Source organism: Schistocerca cancellata, chromosome 2 (assembly GCF_023864275.1).
Source record: "Schistocerca cancellata isolate TAMUIC-IGC-003103 chromosome 2, iqSchCanc2.1, whole genome shotgun sequence".
Lineage (NCBI taxonomy): Eukaryota > Metazoa > Arthropoda > Insecta > Orthoptera > Acrididae > Schistocerca > Schistocerca cancellata.
Window position 1 is genome coordinate 1,028,788,648 of NC_064627.1, and position 20,240 is coordinate 1,028,808,887.

The following is a 20,240-nucleotide window of genomic DNA, read 5'->3' on the forward strand; positions in this document are numbered from 1 at the left end:
GGAGATCTTGCTGGCCAGGGTAGTTGACTTACACCTTCTAGAGCACGTTGGGTGGCACGGGATACATGCGGACGTGCATTGTCCTGTTGGAACAGCAAGTTCCCTTGCCGGTCTAGGAATGGTAGAACGATGGGTTCGATGACGGTTTGGATGTACCGTGCACTATTCAGTGTCCCCTCGACGATCACCAGTGGTGTACGGCCAGTGTAGGAGATCGCTCCCCACACCATGATGCCGGGTGTTGGCCCTGTGTGCCTCGGTCGTATGCAGTCCTGATTGTGGCGCTCACCTGCACGGCGCCAAACACGCATACGACCATCATTGGCACCAAGGCAGAAGCGACTCTCATCGCTGAAGACGACACGTCTCCATTCGTCCCTCCATTCACGCCTGTCGCGACACCACTGGAGGCGGGCTGCACGATGTTGGGGCGTGAGCGGAAGACGGCCTAACGGTGTGCGGGACCGTAGCCCAGCTTCATGGAGACGGTTGCGAATGGTCCTCGCCGATACCCCAGGAGCAACAGTGTCCCTAATTTGCTGGAAAGTGGCGGTGCGGTCCCCTACGGCACTGCGTAGGATCCTACGGTCTTGGCGTGCATCCGTGCGTCGCTGCGGTCCGGTCCCAGGTCGACGGGCACGTGCACCTTCCGCCGACCACTAGCGACAACATCGATGTACTGTGGAGACCTCACGCCCCACGTGTTGAGCAATTCGGCGGTACGTCCACCCGGCCTCCCGCATGCCCACTATACGCCCTCGCTCAAAGTCCGTCAACTGCACATACGGTTCACGTCCACGCTGTCGCTGCATGCTACCAGTGTTAAAGACTGCGATGGAGCTCCGTATGCCACGGCAAACTGGCTGACACTGACGGCGGCGGTGCACAAATGCTGCGCAGCTAGCGCCATTCGACGGCCAACACCGCGGTTCCTGGTGTGTCCGCTGTGCCGTGCGTGTGATCATTGCTTGTACAGCCCTTTCGCAGTGTCCGGAGCAAGTGTGGTGGGTCTGACACACCGGTGTCAATGTGTTCTTTTTTCCATTTCCAGGAGTGTAAATAAAAACAATAATCCAGTTTCGAACACAGGACCCAAAATTAAGAAGCTGGAACACTAAACACTGTGCCACCATTTCGTATGCCGATATCGCATGGTAAAAAGCACATTGTATTGTATGGAACTGGAGACATAGAAACGACGGAGAGGCTTCGTCCCCGCCGTAGCCTCAGTGGTACACGACCCCACATCAGGCCACAGCAGTCCACTCACGCCTCCGCCACCCCACACCGAACCATTGTGCGGTTCGGTCCCTAGCGGACACCCCCCCCCCCCCCTACGTTTACATGGCAGAGTAATGATGGTGTATGCTTACGTGGAGAAAATGTTTGCGCAGCAATCACCGACACAGTGTAACTGATGCGGAATAAGAGGAACCAGCCCGCATTCGCCAAAGCAGATGGAAAACCGCCAAAAAACCATCCACAGACTGGCCGGCACACCGGACCTCTAACAAATCCGCCGGGCGGATTCGTGCCGGGAACCGGCGCGCCTTCCCGCCCGGAAAGCAGTGCATTAGACCGCACGGCTAACCGGGCGGTCAAAAGGCACATAAAGTACCTGAAAATATCTCGAAAACTTTGACCGTCATTTTTTTCAGAAACGGTCGAGTACCCACGGATAAGTCGCGACACGTGGTCGCTTATTTTGACTCCTCTGCCACTGAACGAATCTCTGGAAAATCGCGTGATGGCACTTGTGCATTTGAATGTTGGGCTCCATAAGGTTCCCTTTCTGTGCAGCGACCGTGGAATATAAAATTATAAAGAACATAGCAACCAGTCGCGGAAACATAATTTATTTATCTTGTTGCAAATCGATTTCGACTGATATCAGTCATCGTGGGTTCATTTTTCTAGCCGATACATGCCATAAGTAGAGGTACTGTACTTGGCAGATTTCTATCTGCTTAAATTATTTAATTAGCAAAATGATTCGAGGTTAGACCTCATCATCAGGCTGCAGTGTCGGTAAAAAATACATTTAACACAAGTGCACATATATATCAAAGTTTCTTTGTACAGTCTTGGTATGTGCTGTGATCATCTTGTCGAGAAAGAACAGGATAACCTACTAAGAGGCTATGTCACTCAGTATGACGGTCTGCTGTTCACATGAAATTTTTTTAAAATAATCACTCACTTTGTTCTTATGGTGTGGGAGTCTTTTTGTGATGTTCTGAGATACCTCTATTCCTATGGCTCTTTTGATCTTGATGTTGTTGTTCACAAGCTTCTAAAGTATCTTGAAATACGTTGTCACAATCACAAACACATCGACACTGCAGGAAACAAGGTGGCAGTCAAAACAAAGCTATCAATATGTCGACCGTGGCGTTGTCAGTCACTTGTTATGTTTTCAACACGCCTTGCTGTCACGTCACTGAAGTTGGCTGATGAAATATATTTAAAAAATGTGCAACTTTGGCAATTTTATAATAAAAATGATAGTGTGAAAGTTATATTTTAAAAATTACAAAGATACTGGTGGGACCTAAAATCGTACATAAACTTAATGTATTTTTTTTATTTTGAGGGTACTTTACTGAAATAGGTGAAGAAATTTGAATTCTTAAGCTACGTCATTTCACTTAGGGTCTCTGTAAAACGGAATCCTTATATGATCGCTTCGTCGTCCGTCTGACCGGAACGGCTAGACGTATCACGTCGAAACTGAATCACATACTGAGGTCATTGGAGCCTTGGCGATGTAAAAGATTGAAGCTTCTAAGTCAATGCTGTCAAAAGATGGACCATTTATGTCATATTTTTTAACACTTGTAAACACAATCAAAACTTAGAGGGTACCTCCCGCTGGCCTAGAATCGTGAAATTTGGCGAAAAGGAAGGTTTCACAGTACAACAAACGAAAATATCCTAAAACTGTAAATTTGTAATTACATCACACAAAAAAATTTATGGACATTTCTTATCTTACTCTCGATCTTATCGTCCGTCAGTTAAGAACCCTTTTGCTTAGGAACGGGTAGACGTATCAAATTGAAATTTGTGTCACATACTAAGGTCCGTATTCTCTTGGTGATGTAAAAAATTGAAGCTTTTAAGACAACGCACTCGAAAGATACGGCGATTTATTTCACATATTTTGATACACCCAGACTCACTAATCAAAAACTGTAGAGTACTTCCCACTGACCTAAAGTCATGAATGTTGTCAAGAAGCTAGGTTTCGCAGTACAAGTAGAGAAAAAATTAGTTATTTGTAATTATATCACAGGAAAAAATAGTTCTTTTGGCAATTGTTAACCGAAGTTGCTCTTTAAATTAAAACAATTGGTAGTTCTACATTCAGGCTGACTGGATCGCAATGGTAAGAGAGAGTCAAACATCAGACGAGAAATCACCTTATTGCTCATAAGGCGCGTTTCAGAATTTACCCATCATTAGATACCCAGGAGCGATTACTGCACGTAGGTATGATGTTTCAAGTGGTATGCGAAACAAACATTCGCAGACTTGACATAAATGGAATTTTAAGGAAGTGCTTATGAACACGTTTTTTTGCTTTTGCTGACGTAATTTTGCAATATAAGTGTGTATCTTACCATTGAAGTGCTAACGCGGCGTTATTATTTAACATTTCTATATATGTTTTACAAATCCATTCCACTTTTGATTAGCACCTTTCTTTCAAGGCTCTGACAGAAACCAAAGAAAAACTTGAATCGTTAGATTCCACGTCCTGTGCCCCTTCAGATACAATAACTAAAAGTGATTATATCAATTTTTAATTAAACTTCTTTTCATTATTCCGCTTTTGTAAGTAGATTAAATCAGCTGCATCAAACTGCAGCACCACTTCCGTAAAATATCACGAATTTCCGCACAAGACAGAAATCGGTTTCATGTTCGAAGCGGATACATCTTGCGTTCTAAACTTAGTAATTAGTCCGTAAATACTAACTGTATTTTAGAGAGTGAAAGTCAGTTAAGTTTACCTTTTTTAGAACACTTATACTGGCAGCAGATATTGCTATAGTTCTATTCGACAAAAGCGAATTTGATATTGATCTCTCTATAATTATCACAGCTATGAAAAAAGACTATACGTCCTTTAGTGACTACTTGGGTTAACACAGAATTACGATATCTTAAAGCATTCAGAAAATATTTGATGTTAACTGCTTAGCTGAATTTTTTACGTAAACTTACTTAAAATTTGTTGTTTTCACAGAAATGAAATTTAACCAGATCCCCACAACTGCAGCCCACATGCAGATTTTAATCATCACTAGAATGAGTACTTATTGTACAGCGTCACTTTTTAAAGGTACACTATTCATCGCCATTAATAAATTGCAATTAGATTAAATTTAAATTTCAAACATTTTTTTTCGGAATTCTAGTACAAATAATCCACCAGAAACTGCACTGGGAAAATTGCATATACTGGTAATTATCTACTTCATGTTTAGCAAATGCTTACGGAAAAGTTAATAAACATACTTTTGGATTATGAAGAAACTAGAGAATTAGCTTGGGAAAGTAGTGCTGAAAATGCCTATTCCTAGCTTCAGTAAAAGCTAACACTTCGTCATGTGAAGACTGATAACCGGCTTTTAGTATTTCAGCAGGAATTTCAGTGCTGGCGAAAGTAATATACTGTTCCATACCGTCTGGTGTGGTCGACCTGTCCTTGCTTGCATAACTTTTAGCTCTCCCCAGAGGAAAAAATGTAAGATGGCCAAATCTGGCGAACGAGCCGGTTGATGTACAGACGCGCTGCGTCCAATCTAATGATTTGGGAACAACTGGAGTAGACGAGATACAGTACGTCGTGCACTATATGCAAGATAACCATCATGCTCATATCACACGTTCCTAATTGTTTGCAGTGAAACGTCTTCTGATGTGTGTTAATGATTTGTTAGCAAGTTGAGATACTATCGACAATCTAGTGTTCCTTCTATGAAAACAGGACATATGATCTCTTGCTTCAGTGCTAGACCACCTTGAACTCTATGTTACGCTTTATTTATTGAAACAGCACTTCGATAGCACGTTAAATTTCAGACGTGTCTCATGTGTATGAAGCGTTCACTCTTCTGAGATACACTGCTAGCTTCCTACACAATTCTCCAGGCATTATGTTTTTCACTTATATGTTTCCACGCTGATACTATCTGTTCTCTGATGCCACCTACCTACGTCTCTTAAGATCGTCGCCTCGGTATTGTACACTGAAGAGCAAATGAAACTGGTACACATGCTTAATATCGTGTACGGCATCCGCAAGCACGCAGAAGTGTAGCGAAACGACGTAGCATGGACTCGACTAATGTCTGAAGTAGTGCAGGAGGGAATTGACACTATGACTACGACGGGGTGGAGATCTCTTCTGAACAGCACATTGCAAGGTATCCTAGATGTGCTCAATAATGTTCGTGTCTGGTGAGTTTCGTGGCCAGCGGAAGTGTTTAAACTCAGAAGAGTGTTCCTGGAGCCCACTGTAGCAATTCTGGACATGTGGGGTGTCGCATTGTCCTGCTAGAATTGCCCAACTCCGTAGCAATGCACAATGGACATGAATGGATGCAGATGGTCAGACGGGCTGCTTACATATGTGTCACCTGTCAGAGTCGTATCCACATGTATCAAGAGTCCCGTATATCACTTCAACTGCAGACGCCTCACACCATCACAGAGCCTCCACTAGCTTGAGAAGTCCCCTGCTGACATGCTGGGTCCATGGGTTTATGAAGTTGCCTCCATGCGTCCATCCGCTCGATACAATTTGAAACGAGACTCGTCCTACCAGACAACATGTTTCCAGGCATCAACAGTCCAATGTCGGTGTTGACTGGCCCAGGTGAGGCGTAAAGCTTTGTGTCGTGCATTCATCAAGGGTACACGAGTGGGCCTTCCGCTCCGAAAGCCCATATCCATGATGTTTCATTGAATGGTTCACACGCTGACATTTATTGATGACCCAGTATTGAAATCTGTAGCAATTTTTGGAAGGGTTGCATTCCTGTCACGTTGAACGATTCTCTTCAGTCGTCGTTGATCCTGTTCTTGCAGGATCTTTTTCCGGCCGCAGTTTCAGTTTTCTGCAGGACACGCAATAAGGGGTAGATTGAGCGATATTTTGGTTTCCACCGTCTTCACCTGATTTGTTGGAAAATCGGCTTTGTACGCCTAACGTACATGCTCATGACCAGTTGTGATTTTAGAAACCGTAAGCTTCCGATTGCCTGTAGTAGCTATTATTGTACTGAACCGTTGCTGTAGCCATGGTACCAGGTCACTTGCGGGTCCAGCGTACTGAAGCAGGAGGTGAAGCAGCTAACGATGCCTGCATGGTAAATGTAATTTCACAATGTACTGTCCCACACATGCAGTTATCTCGTTGTTGCAACAGTGTACCATGAGTCTATGTGAGGTAGAGTGGCTAGGATTGAGAAACTGCCGTCAGTGAAATAAAAAATGGGGCTGTGAAGATTCCTCTTTCCGCTCGCTGAGGTGGAATGAAGTACTTTTAACGCACGTCCGGGTAGGCACTGTCCTCTGACACATGGATTCCTCTTCTTGTTAGAGGACCTACCAGTGTGCAATGCTTGTAGAGTACTGATATCTGCACACCGTGATTTACGTAATGTTTCATATCAAGCCATGAAGGCTGCAACACGGCAAAAGCTGATCTGCCCTTATCACACAGACGATTTTTATGTGTTGTCAGGGTGTCTGGCTAATTACACCTTTTTCACGCTAACCACCAGTCACAGATCTCTATCATATTATTTTAGCTATTGTGTTAAAATCTGTGTACTTTAACGATGGAATTTGCACAATGACTACCTGAAGTGAGTTTTTTTGTATTTTGTGCATCTGTGCGAAATAGTGAGCGCAAGTGAGTGAAAATGGAGAAGAGTGTATCTGGTTTTTGTTTCAAATTTTACCATCAAAACATAATTTTAAACATTTTATGACAGTTGTCTCAAATCACTTTAGTAATTGCGCTGACGACCTTAGTATAGAATGCTCTATACATACAAAAAATGGAAATGAGCGTATGGCGTCGTTGGCCGAGAAGCCCCTATTCGTGGAAGTTCGGCCGCCAAGTGCAAATCTTATTACATTTGACGCCACGTTGGGCGAATTGCGCGCCGGTGATGAGGATGAAATGATGACAACACCAGTCCCTTAGCGGTGAAAATCTCCAACCCAGCCAGGAATCGAACCCGGGCCCGCTTGCATGGGAGGCGAGCACGTTACCACCCAGCTAAGCAGGCGGACTCTATACCTACACCCCACCAACGAACGACTCATGCAACGCCATATTGTTAGCCTGACGGCGCTTATACTTGGCTACTTAGTTCCCTGAGATATTCAGACTGATATTATTGTGTGTCAGTTTTCATCTAGCGTAAAACAGTTATTCATTTCGACAGTAGTGGAACTTGCCCGTAGTGATAATATTGTTTGTTTTTGAGATAAGGCGGCTACTACCTTCATATTACTGGTTAATAACTGTTTGCTGTCGAACACTAATTGCATGCTACAGAGGCACTTTTATTTCTCTAAGCGAAATCTTGTTTGATAGAAGGCACACTACAGTTGTAAAAGGATGGCAAGTACAAAATTGGCTCGAATTCGGAACCCAACTTACATTATTCGCACCATGATCAGATGTTTCCTACACTTTAAGACCGACAACCCAACTTATTTCATCCGCACTTGCGAAGGATGATGAACGTCGGGTTGCCTATCTTAAAGTGCGCGAAATACACCGACGGGAAAAAATCGCAACGCCAAGAAAGAGTTGTGCGACGTAAAAGAAAGTTGGGAGCCGCGTTTCTACATCTGAGAGATGATTATTCAGATTTGGTGCCAGTCGCATAAGGGTTGCGCTGGTAGCGCCACCATGGGTATGCAAACCAGGTTTGTTTTAAATACACGCAGTAATGGTCGTGAGCGTTAGCTACCTTTGAGAGTGGTCGTGCAACGTTGCAGTTAGTCAAGAATGCCTTTAAGCGACAAACACGCCATTATCAGCACCTCACTGACTTTGGACAAGGTCGCGTAACGTGGCTACGAGAAGCTATACGTTCCTTCAGAAATACTTGGCGGGAATGTAACTACTGGACATGATTGCCGACAGCGGTGATCACGAGACTGTACGGTCGCAAGAACACCGACTCCGGACTACCACATAGCACTACTGAGAGAGAAGGCCATAGCAACAGCGACACAGCGAACTGTTGCAAATCGTTAACTTCAGTCCACTAAGCACAAATAACCATCATTTGTGACTTCAGATGGTGTCAAGCAAGAATTCATTGGATGGCTGTGTAGAGGTCTGTTGTGTTTTCTGATGAAAGTCGGTTCTGCCTCGGTGCCAGTGGTGGTTGTGCGATGGTTAGGAGGAGGCCAGTTGAGGGCCTGCACCCAACCCGTCTGTGTCCTTGACACACTGTACCTGCTGCTTGGAGTATGGCCTTGGGTGCGACTTCGTATGACAGCAGGAGAAATCTCGTTGTTGTCCCCCCTCACCCTGACTACAAAACTGTATGACAGTCTTGTGATTCGACCTGCTGCGCTACCATTCATGAACGGTATTCCAAGGGCTGTTTTCCAACAGGATAACGATCGTCCACATACTGCTGTTGTAACCCAACATGTACTACAGAATGTTGACATGTTGCCTTAGCCTGTGTAACATCCACGTGACGAGAGAAAATTATGCCTGTAACAGTTATAAACATTATCTATTCGGCATATGAAAAAATAGTGAATTAATTATTTATATAATATTCTATGATGTAATTAGACATATCGATGTGTATCATACAAAGACAATGATAATTGTAAATTCCTTTTATGATCTGCGTTTGTCTTCCTTTTTTTTTACCTTTGGTTGGATAGCTTTTGTAGATTCAGCACGCAAGACGCATATCAAACTGAGATCTGTTAAGAAATTGTAATTATTTGTTAATTATTACTTGAAAATAGAGTTCATTATTATTATAAAAATGAGTGAATAATTATTTGTAACTGTAATTCCTCACTCAGTAAGCATTATCTGTGTTAATTATTTCTTTCCGCTGCAAGGAGCGCAGCCATTGATGATAGCGATTTGCATCGCGTTTTTGTCTGTGTTTTCCTTAGAAACAAATCAAATGTTTGCTTGAAGAAGTCTAAATAGTTCACAATACGAAAGTAGAGTTTCTGTAAAGTTTAATAAGCGTTTAAATACTTATTTGCTCTAACAATAGAAAGTCTCTATCAATTGTCTGCCGCCATCTTAACAATTATCTCAGCGGCAAATTCAAATTACGCAACTTTGCAGACATAAATGCCGAACGTAATACAAATGTGTAAAAATAAATGTGCACCGGTGGTTCCGAACTCATTTTAATGAAAATAATTCGAATCAGATTGGTTCTTTAAAAACAGTGCTCATAGCACGATCCTTATAGGAAACTTTTATAGCTGATGTATGGAGCCGAAATTAATTACGCACGAGTTGCGAAGAATATTGTTTTAGGTAACATATGTCAGTTTTGTGCGCGGCTGATATTCGGTGGTTTTAATGATCATTTTGCTGAAGATAACTGTTTCCATCATAATCCATAGTTGTATAGAATCCGTTGTATGAACTGTGATTTAGTGACACACAACTTACAGACAACAATTTGACACAACGTTAACTTGGAGTTCTTTAGCAACTTGATCAAATCTTTAGCCGGGAGAAAAATTATGTAGTAATTACTGAGTGTAATAAAATAAGATTATCATTTTCATTTACAAATTAGTTATATACCAAACCACTGAATAACACAGCGAACGCCACACCTGCTCCATCACTCGTCCACATACTGCTGTTGTAACCCAACATGCTCTAAAGAATGTTGATATGTTGCCTTGGCCTGCTCCATCACTCGTCCACATACTGCTGTTGTAACCCAACATGCTCTAAAGAATGTTGATATGTTGCCTTGGCCTGCTCCATCACTCGTCCACATACTGCTGTTGTAACCCAACATGCTCTACAGAATGTTGATATGTTGCCTTGGCCTGCTCCACCACCGGATCTGTCTCCAGCCGAGCACATACAGGACATCATCGAACGCCAACTCCATCGTCATCCACAAACAGCACTAACCAACAGTGCCCGTACTGACTGACCAAGTGCAACAGGCAAGGAACTAAATCCCACAAAATTATATCTGTCACCTGTAAAACACAATGCATGCGTGGTTTAATGCTTCCATTCAACATTCTGACAATTACACCCATTATTAAGGTACCAGCATTTCACGTTTGCGACGGCTTGTGTCGCGCTTACATTAACCTTTGATCTTGGAATGATAATCACTCAAATATGTTACCTAGATAAATGTATTCATGAAATTTGATTACTCTAAATTATTTTTGATGTTACGAGGTTTTTTTTTTGTTTTTTTTTTTTTTTTTTTTTTGCCATGAGCGTATTTTCCGAGCTGGTTTTAATTTTCACATCTCGTATAAGGAGACGAAAACGTCTTTTGTTTCGAAGGATAACGATGCTGTCATCACACAGTCTCTGTGACTCTGAAGTCCTTGAGCTCCGAGTGTTGCGCTGCCAGGGCCGGCCGGTGTGGCCGTGCGGTTCTAGGCGCTTCAGTCCGGAACCGCGTGACCGCTACGGTCGCAGGTTCGAATCCTGCCTCGGGCATGGATGTGTGTGATGTCCTTAGGTTAGTTAGGTTTAAGTAGTTCTAAGTTCTAGGGGACTGATGACCACAGATGTTAAGTCCCACAGTGCTCAGAGCCATTTGAAGCATTTTGTTGCGCTGCCTCTCTTAAATGTTTTCTCGGCAACGTGTCGGCTATGTAGCGAGTATGACCTGCTTTACATGTGTCGGCCAGGTTCGGTGTCGGACGTGTGTGACGCCGAGACGGGCGCCTGCAGCTGCCGACCCGGCGTGGGAGGCGACAAGTGCGACCGCTGCCTGCACGGCTACTGGGGACTGCCCAAGATCTCGGAGGGACACGACGGCTGCATCGGTAAGCACCCACACGCAGGGCGCGCCATTTCTAGTCCAAAGGCCTCCACTGACCTCCACAACAGTAGTCTTGGACACCCACATACATTAACGCGTCTACACTTATAGTCCGCACGCCAACGTATGGGTACTTTGGGTACCACGGTCACCCTCTTCCTCCTCCTCCCTCCCCCCCCCCCTTCCTGATTCTACTACGAAATGTACGCTGGGAGAACGCTGTCACACAGACGCTTCCCTTTTCCTGATACGAGTGTTAGAGATGACGCGTCTACATTCACTCATTAGCGATGTACCAATCATTACTATCCACCGTTTGTATATGTGTGGCAAAATGTGCACTATAATAGCAACTGAGTAGTGATTAACGTTTCAGTTACATAACCAGCTAAGATTTCCAGTTTAGTATTTTTTTATTTAACTAGGGCGACCTAGCTCTAAAAATAGGACCATATGCAATGAGTGTTGCACTCTGAACAACATTTTAGATTGATCTGAAGATGGCACGGTAATGAGCTGAAACATGCAACTAGTAAAGAAATTTTGTGATACTGCGGTAGGATTTTAATCCACTCATATTTAAATCAACAGATCGCATACCTCCCCTGATTGAAAATATCAAAGAATAACATAAAAATAAGTTTCCACACAAACAAAATGCAACACTAAATAGTTCGTAACACTAAAACAGCCAACCCATCTTTTTACAAATATGGTATGTATAAATTAATATGTGCAGCTCCTTCTGCTACTACATAGTGTAAACTGGAAGAAACTTTTAAATCTTATACAAGGAGCACACAGAAGCGCTCTGTTTAAAAAATTCACATAAATTAAGTTTTGCAACCCAGCTAGCGCAAAAAAGTCATTCAGTTACAGACATCAACACAAATTACCACATTCTACGCACTTTAGACAAAGGAATAAAGATGGATCTACTGAAACTATTAGAGATTTCTACCCATAACAACACACCATCTTAAACGAACAAATTGAGTTCGCAGTTAACTCATTTTTTCGAAGTGTCAAAGACTCTTTGTAATTGAAAAACTGAACAGTCCAGGGCAAAAAACTAAAACAAACACACCCACACACACAATCCCCCCCTCCCCTTCATATATCACCATCTGAAATGCCCACATAACTTGCAGACCTCTGATATTTATTTTATAAGTAATGATCAATGATTATTAAGCGAAAAAATAAATCTCAAACTTAATTTCAGTACTAAAATTGTTGCGAAATGTCGTCGTTGTTTGTTTTGCAAATAGCACAAGTCCAGTTTTCAAGGTAAATAAATTTATTTTTGCAATAATGAATATAATATAAATATAAACATAATTACTGTCGCCAAGTGCGATGCTAGTGCTGAACAAAGAAACTCTTCACCCCAATACAATTTCTTTCAAATTAAATTTCGTCACGGTTATTTACGTTTTGTAAAGCACATCGAATTTATTGCCTATGGCAGAGTGTGTGAAGTGTCATAAGATTAACGTCACTGAAAAACACACGTTATGTTTTTCAGAAAAATGTGCACACCGAGAACAAGCCGCCAGTAATGCATATAAATCGATCTCATAATTTAGATGATTCTTTCCACGTTCAGTGCTTATATGTTTAGTTTTTACATATTCCCACAGCTACAACACCCACTATGTTGCAAACATGCCATAAATATGCATCATCTGATGATGAATCGCTAGGCGCTTCGAAAGCAGTGATGTAAAATAAAAATTGAAGGTTATCACAAAGGGCGACTGGTTGCACTAATTTCTGAAAACCTTTATTCTTGACAATTGCAATGTTCCACATCTGTAATCTACATCTACATCTACTTCTACGTGATTACTGTGCTATTCACAATAAAGTGCTTGGCAGAGGGTTCAATGAACCACCTTCAAGCTATCTCTCTACCGCTCCACTCTCGAACGGGGCGCGGGAAAAACGAGCACTTACATTTTTCTATGCAAGCCCTGGTTTCTCTTATTTTATCGTTATGATCATTTCTCCCTATGTAGGTGGGTGCCAACAGAATGTTTTTGCAATCGCAGGTGAAAACTGGTGATTGAAATTTCATGAGAAGATCTCTACTCAGGTTGTCTCCTATGTCGTTAATACAGATCAGGAAAAATAGAGGGCCTATAACACTGCCTTGGGGAACGCCGGATATTAGTTCTGTTTTACTCGATGACTTTCCGTCTATTTATACGAACTGTGACCTTTCTGACAGGAAATCACGAATCCAGTCGCACAATTGAGACGATGTTCCACAGGCACGCAGTTTGATTAGAGGAACGCTTGTGAGAAACGGTGTCGAAACCCTTCCGGAAATCTAAAAATATGGAATCAATTTTACGTCCCCTGTCGATAGCTCACATTACTTCATGAGTATAAAGAGCTAGTTGTGTTTCATAAGAACGATATTTTCTGAATCCGTGCTGTTGTTGCTGTTGTGGTCTTCAGTCCAGAGACTGGTTTGATGCAGCTCTCCATGCTACTCATTCCTGTGCAAACCTCTTCATTCCTAAGTAACTACTGCATCCTACATTCTTCTGAATCTGCTTAGTGTATTTACCTCTTCGTCTCCCTCTACGATTTTCACCCTCAACACTTCCCTCCAGTACTAAATTGGTGATCCCTTGATGCCTCAGAATATGTCCTACCAACCGATCCCTTCTTCTCGTCAAGTTGTGCCACAAATTCCTCTTCTCCCCAATTCAGTTCAGTACCTCCTCATTAGTTACATGATCTATCCGTCTAATCTTCAAAATTCTTCTGTAGACTATATTTCGAAACTTCTATTCTCTTCTTGTCTAAACTATTTATCGTCCGCGTTTCACATCCATACATGTCTACACTCCATACAAATACTTTGAGAAAAGACTTTCTGACACTTAAATCTATACTCGATATTTATGAAGTTCTCTTCTTCAGAAACTCTTTTCTTGCCATTGTCATTCTACATTTTATATACTCCCTGCTTCGACCATCATCAGTTATTTTGCTCCCCAAACAGCAAAACTCATCTACTACTTTCAGTGTCTCATTTCCTAATCTAATTCCCTCAGCATCACCTGATTTAGTTAGACAACATTCCATTATCCTCCAATCCGTGCTATGTGTCAATAAATCGTTTGCTTCGAGGCAATTCACAATGTCCGAACACATTATATGTAACAAAACCCTACTTCTAATTGACGTTACAGATATGGGCCTGTAATTCAGCGGATTACTCCTATTTCCCTTTTTGGGTATTGGTGTGACTTGCGCAATTTTCCAGTCTTTAGGTACGGATCTTTCTATGAGCGAGTGATTATATATAATTGCTGAATATGGAGCTACTCTGAAAGCAACCTGACTTGTATACGATCTGGACTTGTATACGATCTGCTTTGCTATACCCACCGAGGGTAATGGGGATGAGTTACTTTAATAATTATTAATAAGAACAAATATGACTTCTGATATGCACGTCAGAGTGTAATCCGTCCATCGGTTACTATAGCAGCCAACTGGATATTATCATCTGTCGTTCTTGTCTCAGTCCACTTTTCCACGTCATGTGTCACATATTGTTTCTTCGCTCAACTGTGATGTGAAATGTGTGAATAAAGCTTACGCCACCGAAAGCCAAAACGTTTCACCAAATATCTCTGACACGCATTGCCTCACGGAAGCTGGTAAAGAAACAAATAATTCTGCTAAGTAAAAGTGTGTGTTGACATATGTGATTAGCACGAGGTGACTGACTGTTCCAGCGTGCGACTGTTCGCCCCTGGGAGCCGTGCGAGAGGACTGCGAGCAGATGACGGGCCGGTGCATGTGCAAGCCCGGCGTGCAGGGCCAGAAGTGCACGGTCTGCACCGGCGTCAACCTGGTGCTCGCCGCCGAGGGCTGCGTCCCAGGTACGTACCTGTCGTCGTCGTCGTCATCGTCGTCGTTGTTGTTGTTGCTGTTTTGGTTTCAGGCAACTCTCCAGGCTAGTCTATCAAGTGCAAACCTTTCCTCTCTGCATAATTACTCCAACCTACAGCCACTTGAACCTGTTTAATATAGTCAGTCCTCTGTTTTCCTCTTACAATTGTAAACACCATGCTTCACTCCACTACCAAATTCATCACTTCTTGATCCCCCGAGAAGAGTCGTATCAACTGACACTCACCATCTTCCTCTCAAGTTCAATCTTTTTTTTCTCTCTAATCTACTTTTGCAAGCGATTAAAGGTCTTTACATGGATAGTCAGGCAGCAGTTAGTTGACGGTAAATTGAGTTCATGGTTCAGAGTAGTTTCATGGGTAAGACAAGGCTGCAACCTGTCTCCGCTGTTGTTCATATTATTTATGGATCATATGTTGAAAACAATAGACTGGCTGGGTGAGATTAAGATATGTGAACACAAAATAAGCAGTCTTGCATATGCGGATGACTTAGTTGTGATGGCAGATTCGATTGAAAGTTTGCAAAGTAATATTTCAGAGCTAGATAAGAAATGTAAGGACTATGGTATGAAGATTAGCATCTCCAAAACGAAAGTAATGTCAGTGGGAAAGAAATATAAACGGATTGAGTGCCAAATAGGAGGAACAAAGTGAGAACAGGTGGACGGTTTCAAGTACTTAGGATGCATAATCTCACAGGACGGCAACATAGTGAAAGAACTGGAAGCGAGGTGTAGCAAAGCTAATGCAGTGAGCGCTCAGTTACGATCTACTCTCTTCTGCAAGAAGGAAGTCAGTACCAAGACTAAGTTATCTGTGTACCGTTCAATCTTTTGACCAACTTTGTTGTATGGGAGCGAAAGCTGGGTGGATTCAGGTTACCTTATCAACAAGGTTGAGGTTACGGATATGAAAGTAGCTAGGATGATTGCAGATACTAGTAGATGGGAACAATGGCAGGAGTGTGTCCACAATGAGGAAATCAAAGAAAAACTGGGAATGAGCTCTATAGATGTAGCAGTCAGGGCGAACAGGCTTAGATGGTGGGGTCATGTTACACGCATGGGAGAAGAAAGGTTACCCAAGAGACTCATGGATTCAGCAGTAGAGGGTAGGAGGAGTCGGGGCAGACCGAGGAGAAGGTACCTGGATTCAGTTAAGAATGATTTTGAAGTAATAAGTTTAACATCAGAAGAGGCACCAATGTTAGCACTGAATAGGGGATCATGGAGGAACTGTATAAGGGGGGCTATGCTCCAGACTGAACGCTGATAGGCATAATCAGTCTTAAATGATGATGACGATGAATCTACAGTATTTTTCTGTAACACGTCTCTTCAAATGCGTTTATTTTCTTGTCTGAAATATTTATCGTCCGCATTCCACTTCCGTATAAGGCTACCCTCAAGACAGCTAACTTTAGAAAAGGCTTCCTAACACTTAAATTTATAGATAGTTAGTTCGTTAGTTAGTTACGTGTTCCACAGATCATCTGAACTATTCTTTTATCGAAATAATGTGGACCGATTTATTTTACAGAATATCTTTACAAGATTACTGTTACCATTAAAGAACACATTATCATTTTATTCCTGCTCACGGAACTACAATTAAAAACAAGTTTTTTTTTAGTAGAAATTCGTCAATGGAATAGAAGTACTTCTCCATGAGGAATAATTTCAAACGAGATTTAGAACTTGCTTCACTACTCGTCGGGCGACATTTTGTGTTATTGAGCAAATGATCCAAAATATCTGTTGACGCATGTCGAACTCCTCTATGAGCCACTGACAGCTTTAACAATGGGTACTGAAGCCCAATTTTCTGTCTAGTGTTGTAGGTACGTACAGCACTGTTCTTACCAAACTGAGATGGATTATTTATGACGCATTTCACAGCTGAGCTATATATTGTGACGGCGCAGTTAAAATACCTAGCTCCTTAAAGAGATACTTAAATGACACCCGTGCGTGAACATCACATATTATTCTTAGTGCTCGCTTTTGTGCAATCAGTCCTCTTTTTCCTACGTGATGAGCTATCCTAGAAAATTATTCCCTATAATAATGCTGAGTGGAAATACGCAAAATATGTCAGGATGTATGTACGTTTGTTTCCAAGACTATCAGTTATACGCAGGGAAAAAGTAGGTGATCTTAATTGAAGCTCGCTAATATGCTTCTTTCAGTTCAAGGTTTCGTCAATAAGTACACCCAAAAATCTGAAGCATTCTACCCTGGTTACTGACTCCTGCTCACGTACTACATCATGTACACTGTATCGAGCGGATGGATGTGTAGGGGTATGGGGACAGCCTCATGAATCCATGGATCCTGAAAATCAGTAGGGGATTGTTCAAGTTGGTAGAGGCTCTGTAATGGGGTGGGGCGTGTGCATTTGGAGTGCTATGGGACCCCTGATACGTCTCGATACGACTCTGACACGTGACGCTATGTAAGCATCACCTGCATCCATTCATGTCCATTGTGCATTCCAACGCACTTGGGCAATTCCAGCAGGGCAATGCGACACCCAAAACGTCCAGAATTGCTACAGAGTGGCGCCACGAACACACTTCTGATTTTAAACCCTTTCGCTGGTCACCAAACTCCCCAGACATGAACATTCTTGAGAATATCTGGGATGCCTTGCAACTTGCCATTCAGGAGAGATCTCCACCCCCTTTTACTCTTACTGATTTATGGACAGCCCTGCAGGATTCAAGTGTCAATTCCTTCCAGCACTACGTCACACATTAGTCGTGTTCATGCCACGTCGAGTTGCGGCACTGCTGCATGCTCGCGGGCGCCCCATACGATATTAGGCAGGTGTACCAGTTTCTTTGGCTCTTTAGTGGATAAATAGGTGTGGACCCAGAATTGATCCCTGTGAGACTCCCTTTGTGGTTTTACCTCAGTCACTAAAATTTTCTAGCTTTCCGACACTGAAATATTCATTACAACCTTTCGCATTCTGTTTGTCAAGTACTGTTCAAACCAGTTGTGTGTAAAGCTATCAGTTGCATAAAACGAGTTTTTCCAAGAGAGTATCATGATCTACACAATCGAAGGCCATGGAAAGATCACAAAAACTACCAGCTGGTGATTCAATATTAACAAATTTCTCTTCTTCAGAAACGTTTTTCTTGATATTGCAAGTCTACATTTTATATCTTTTTACTTCGGCCATTGTCGGTTATTTCTGATGCCCAGTTAGCAAAAACGTATAATGTGTTACTAATCTCCTACTCTGGTCACGTAGTTTAATTCGTGTTAATTCCATTACCCTTACTCTACATTTGTCGATATTCATCTTATTTTGTCAAGCAGACTTCCAGTCTCGTGCAGAAAACAATAAGGAATAGGCAGAACGATATTGCGGCTTCAATCCTCTTTAGCTCATCTCTTGGAAAATTATCTTAGTAAGCCCTACCCCAATATGCGCTGGCAGTTGTAACTTTAGAGGTCGTACATACCCGATACCGTGTAGCAGCTCTCATTATACCCTACCGCTGCTATGGTGCTGGTACCAGGCCACGTGCGAATTTAGCTTAATTAAGCTGCACATGAAGCAGCAAGAAGCAGCTAAGAATGCCTGCATGGAAAATACCCGCTTTCGTAGAGTTAGTATCACAATGCATCGCCAATGTCGTCGTCGTGGTGTAAAGTGGCACTGCGCTATGAGGTAGCCGTCTTTTTCTGGCAATAATCCTCAGGGGGACTTACAAAAATGTATTAACATAGTATTTTGTGGTGTCACCGCCAGACACCACACTTGCTAGGTGGTAGCTTTTAAATCGGCCGTGGTCCGGTAGTATACGTCGGACCCGCGTGTCGCTACTGTCAGTTATGGCAGACCGAGCGCCGCCACACGGCAGGTCTAGTGAGACGTACTAGCACTCGCCCCAGTTGTACAGCCGACTTCGCTAGCGAAGCTACATTGACAAATACGCTCTCATTTGCCGAGACGATAGTTAGCATAGCCTTCAGCTACGTCATTTGCTACGACCTAGCAAGGCGCCATAGCATTTGATAATTAATGGTGAAGCCTGTACAGTAACGAGAGATGTTCAATAAATTGTGGATTAAAGTTAAGTATTCTACCAGTTACTCTTGTTTTGTCAGTCTTATTTCTCTGACCTGTTCCAGACCTCACGCCAGCCTGCGTGAGCTTAATCGCGTGCCTTTCGGCTTCCTCCAAACTCCGTGAATTGGCTCCTGCCAATTCACAACAGTATTTAATAAACTTATCCACATCCGTTTGAAAACAGAAAGCTAGAAGATCAGTCGGCGAGCTCCACTCAGTGCAATGTGGGCCAGGTAGTAACTTTTAGCTGGTTGCGGAGGCTTAGAATCCTGCGTAGACCATGTGCAACAGCCTCGGCCGCTACGTCCAGATTTCTCACCCTCCGTCCTGATATACTGCAATGTCTTACACTGCATTAATAAACTACAGAACTAAAGAACTTCAGTCACCTCATAATCAGTCTCCGGCTTTTATTAGTAGATTCGCGGTATTCCAGTTGTATTACTACATCACTCCATGCGAGCAATCTCTACTCCTTCTGAATAATTCAACATTCGTTGTTCAATTAATGGAGCAATGGGATTAGCTAGAGGACTTCTTTTCTCTGAAAGAACAATCCTTCCAAACACCGTATTTTTACGATGAAAGATACCGTCCCTTACATCAAATAATAAAACCTGGCGCATGGAGCGTGTAACGCAACAACAGCACAGTCACATAGCGTCTTTGGTATGTACCGTAGCGTACTTCCAGTGTCATCAATTGTATACGCTTTTATTTGTCTTACTGAAGTCCAAAATTCTACTAATTCATAAATGTGGTATCATACGTGTCCGATGAGTGTGTATTTATAGTGTGTGCCATGAGGCACACAAGTAAAAGGTTCTACGAGAGTTGGAGACTCGTCTTACGTCTGCAAAACTGGGGGTTCCGACTGCGGTTGCTCTGCCCATGCCGCACGACCATGCCAGGCTGTCGGGGAAGGGGAGGGAAGGAGGTGTGATGCCACGTTTATTTTGTTACGGATTCAAGTTGCAATTAAAATAAAAAAAACTTGCCTTGCAAATTTTTGTGTCCCCCGAGACGAAGGCGAGACAGAAATTACTTAACATTCCTCCCTATGCACAGGGGTAATTTTGGAACATGTCAATTTTAATGTTTATTTGACAGACGTCTGTGGAGTGACGTGCCTGATACACTGGAGTGGATC

The 20,240-nt window shown here is 42.6% G+C and overlaps 1 protein-coding gene across 1 annotated transcript in view; it reads left to right on the top strand.

Moving 5' to 3' along the window:
* LOC126160698 (agrin-like) overlaps positions 1-20,240 on the top strand; it is a 454,728-nt gene that overhangs the window by 212,105 nt on the left and 222,383 nt on the right. The window contains exons 11-12 of the mRNA XM_049916923.1: positions 10,930-11,067; positions 14,825-14,971. Of these exons, the coding sequence (XP_049772880.1) occupies positions 10,930-11,067; positions 14,825-14,971 (285 nt within the window). The remainder of the gene's footprint in view (positions 1-10,929; positions 11,068-14,824; positions 14,972-20,240) is intronic.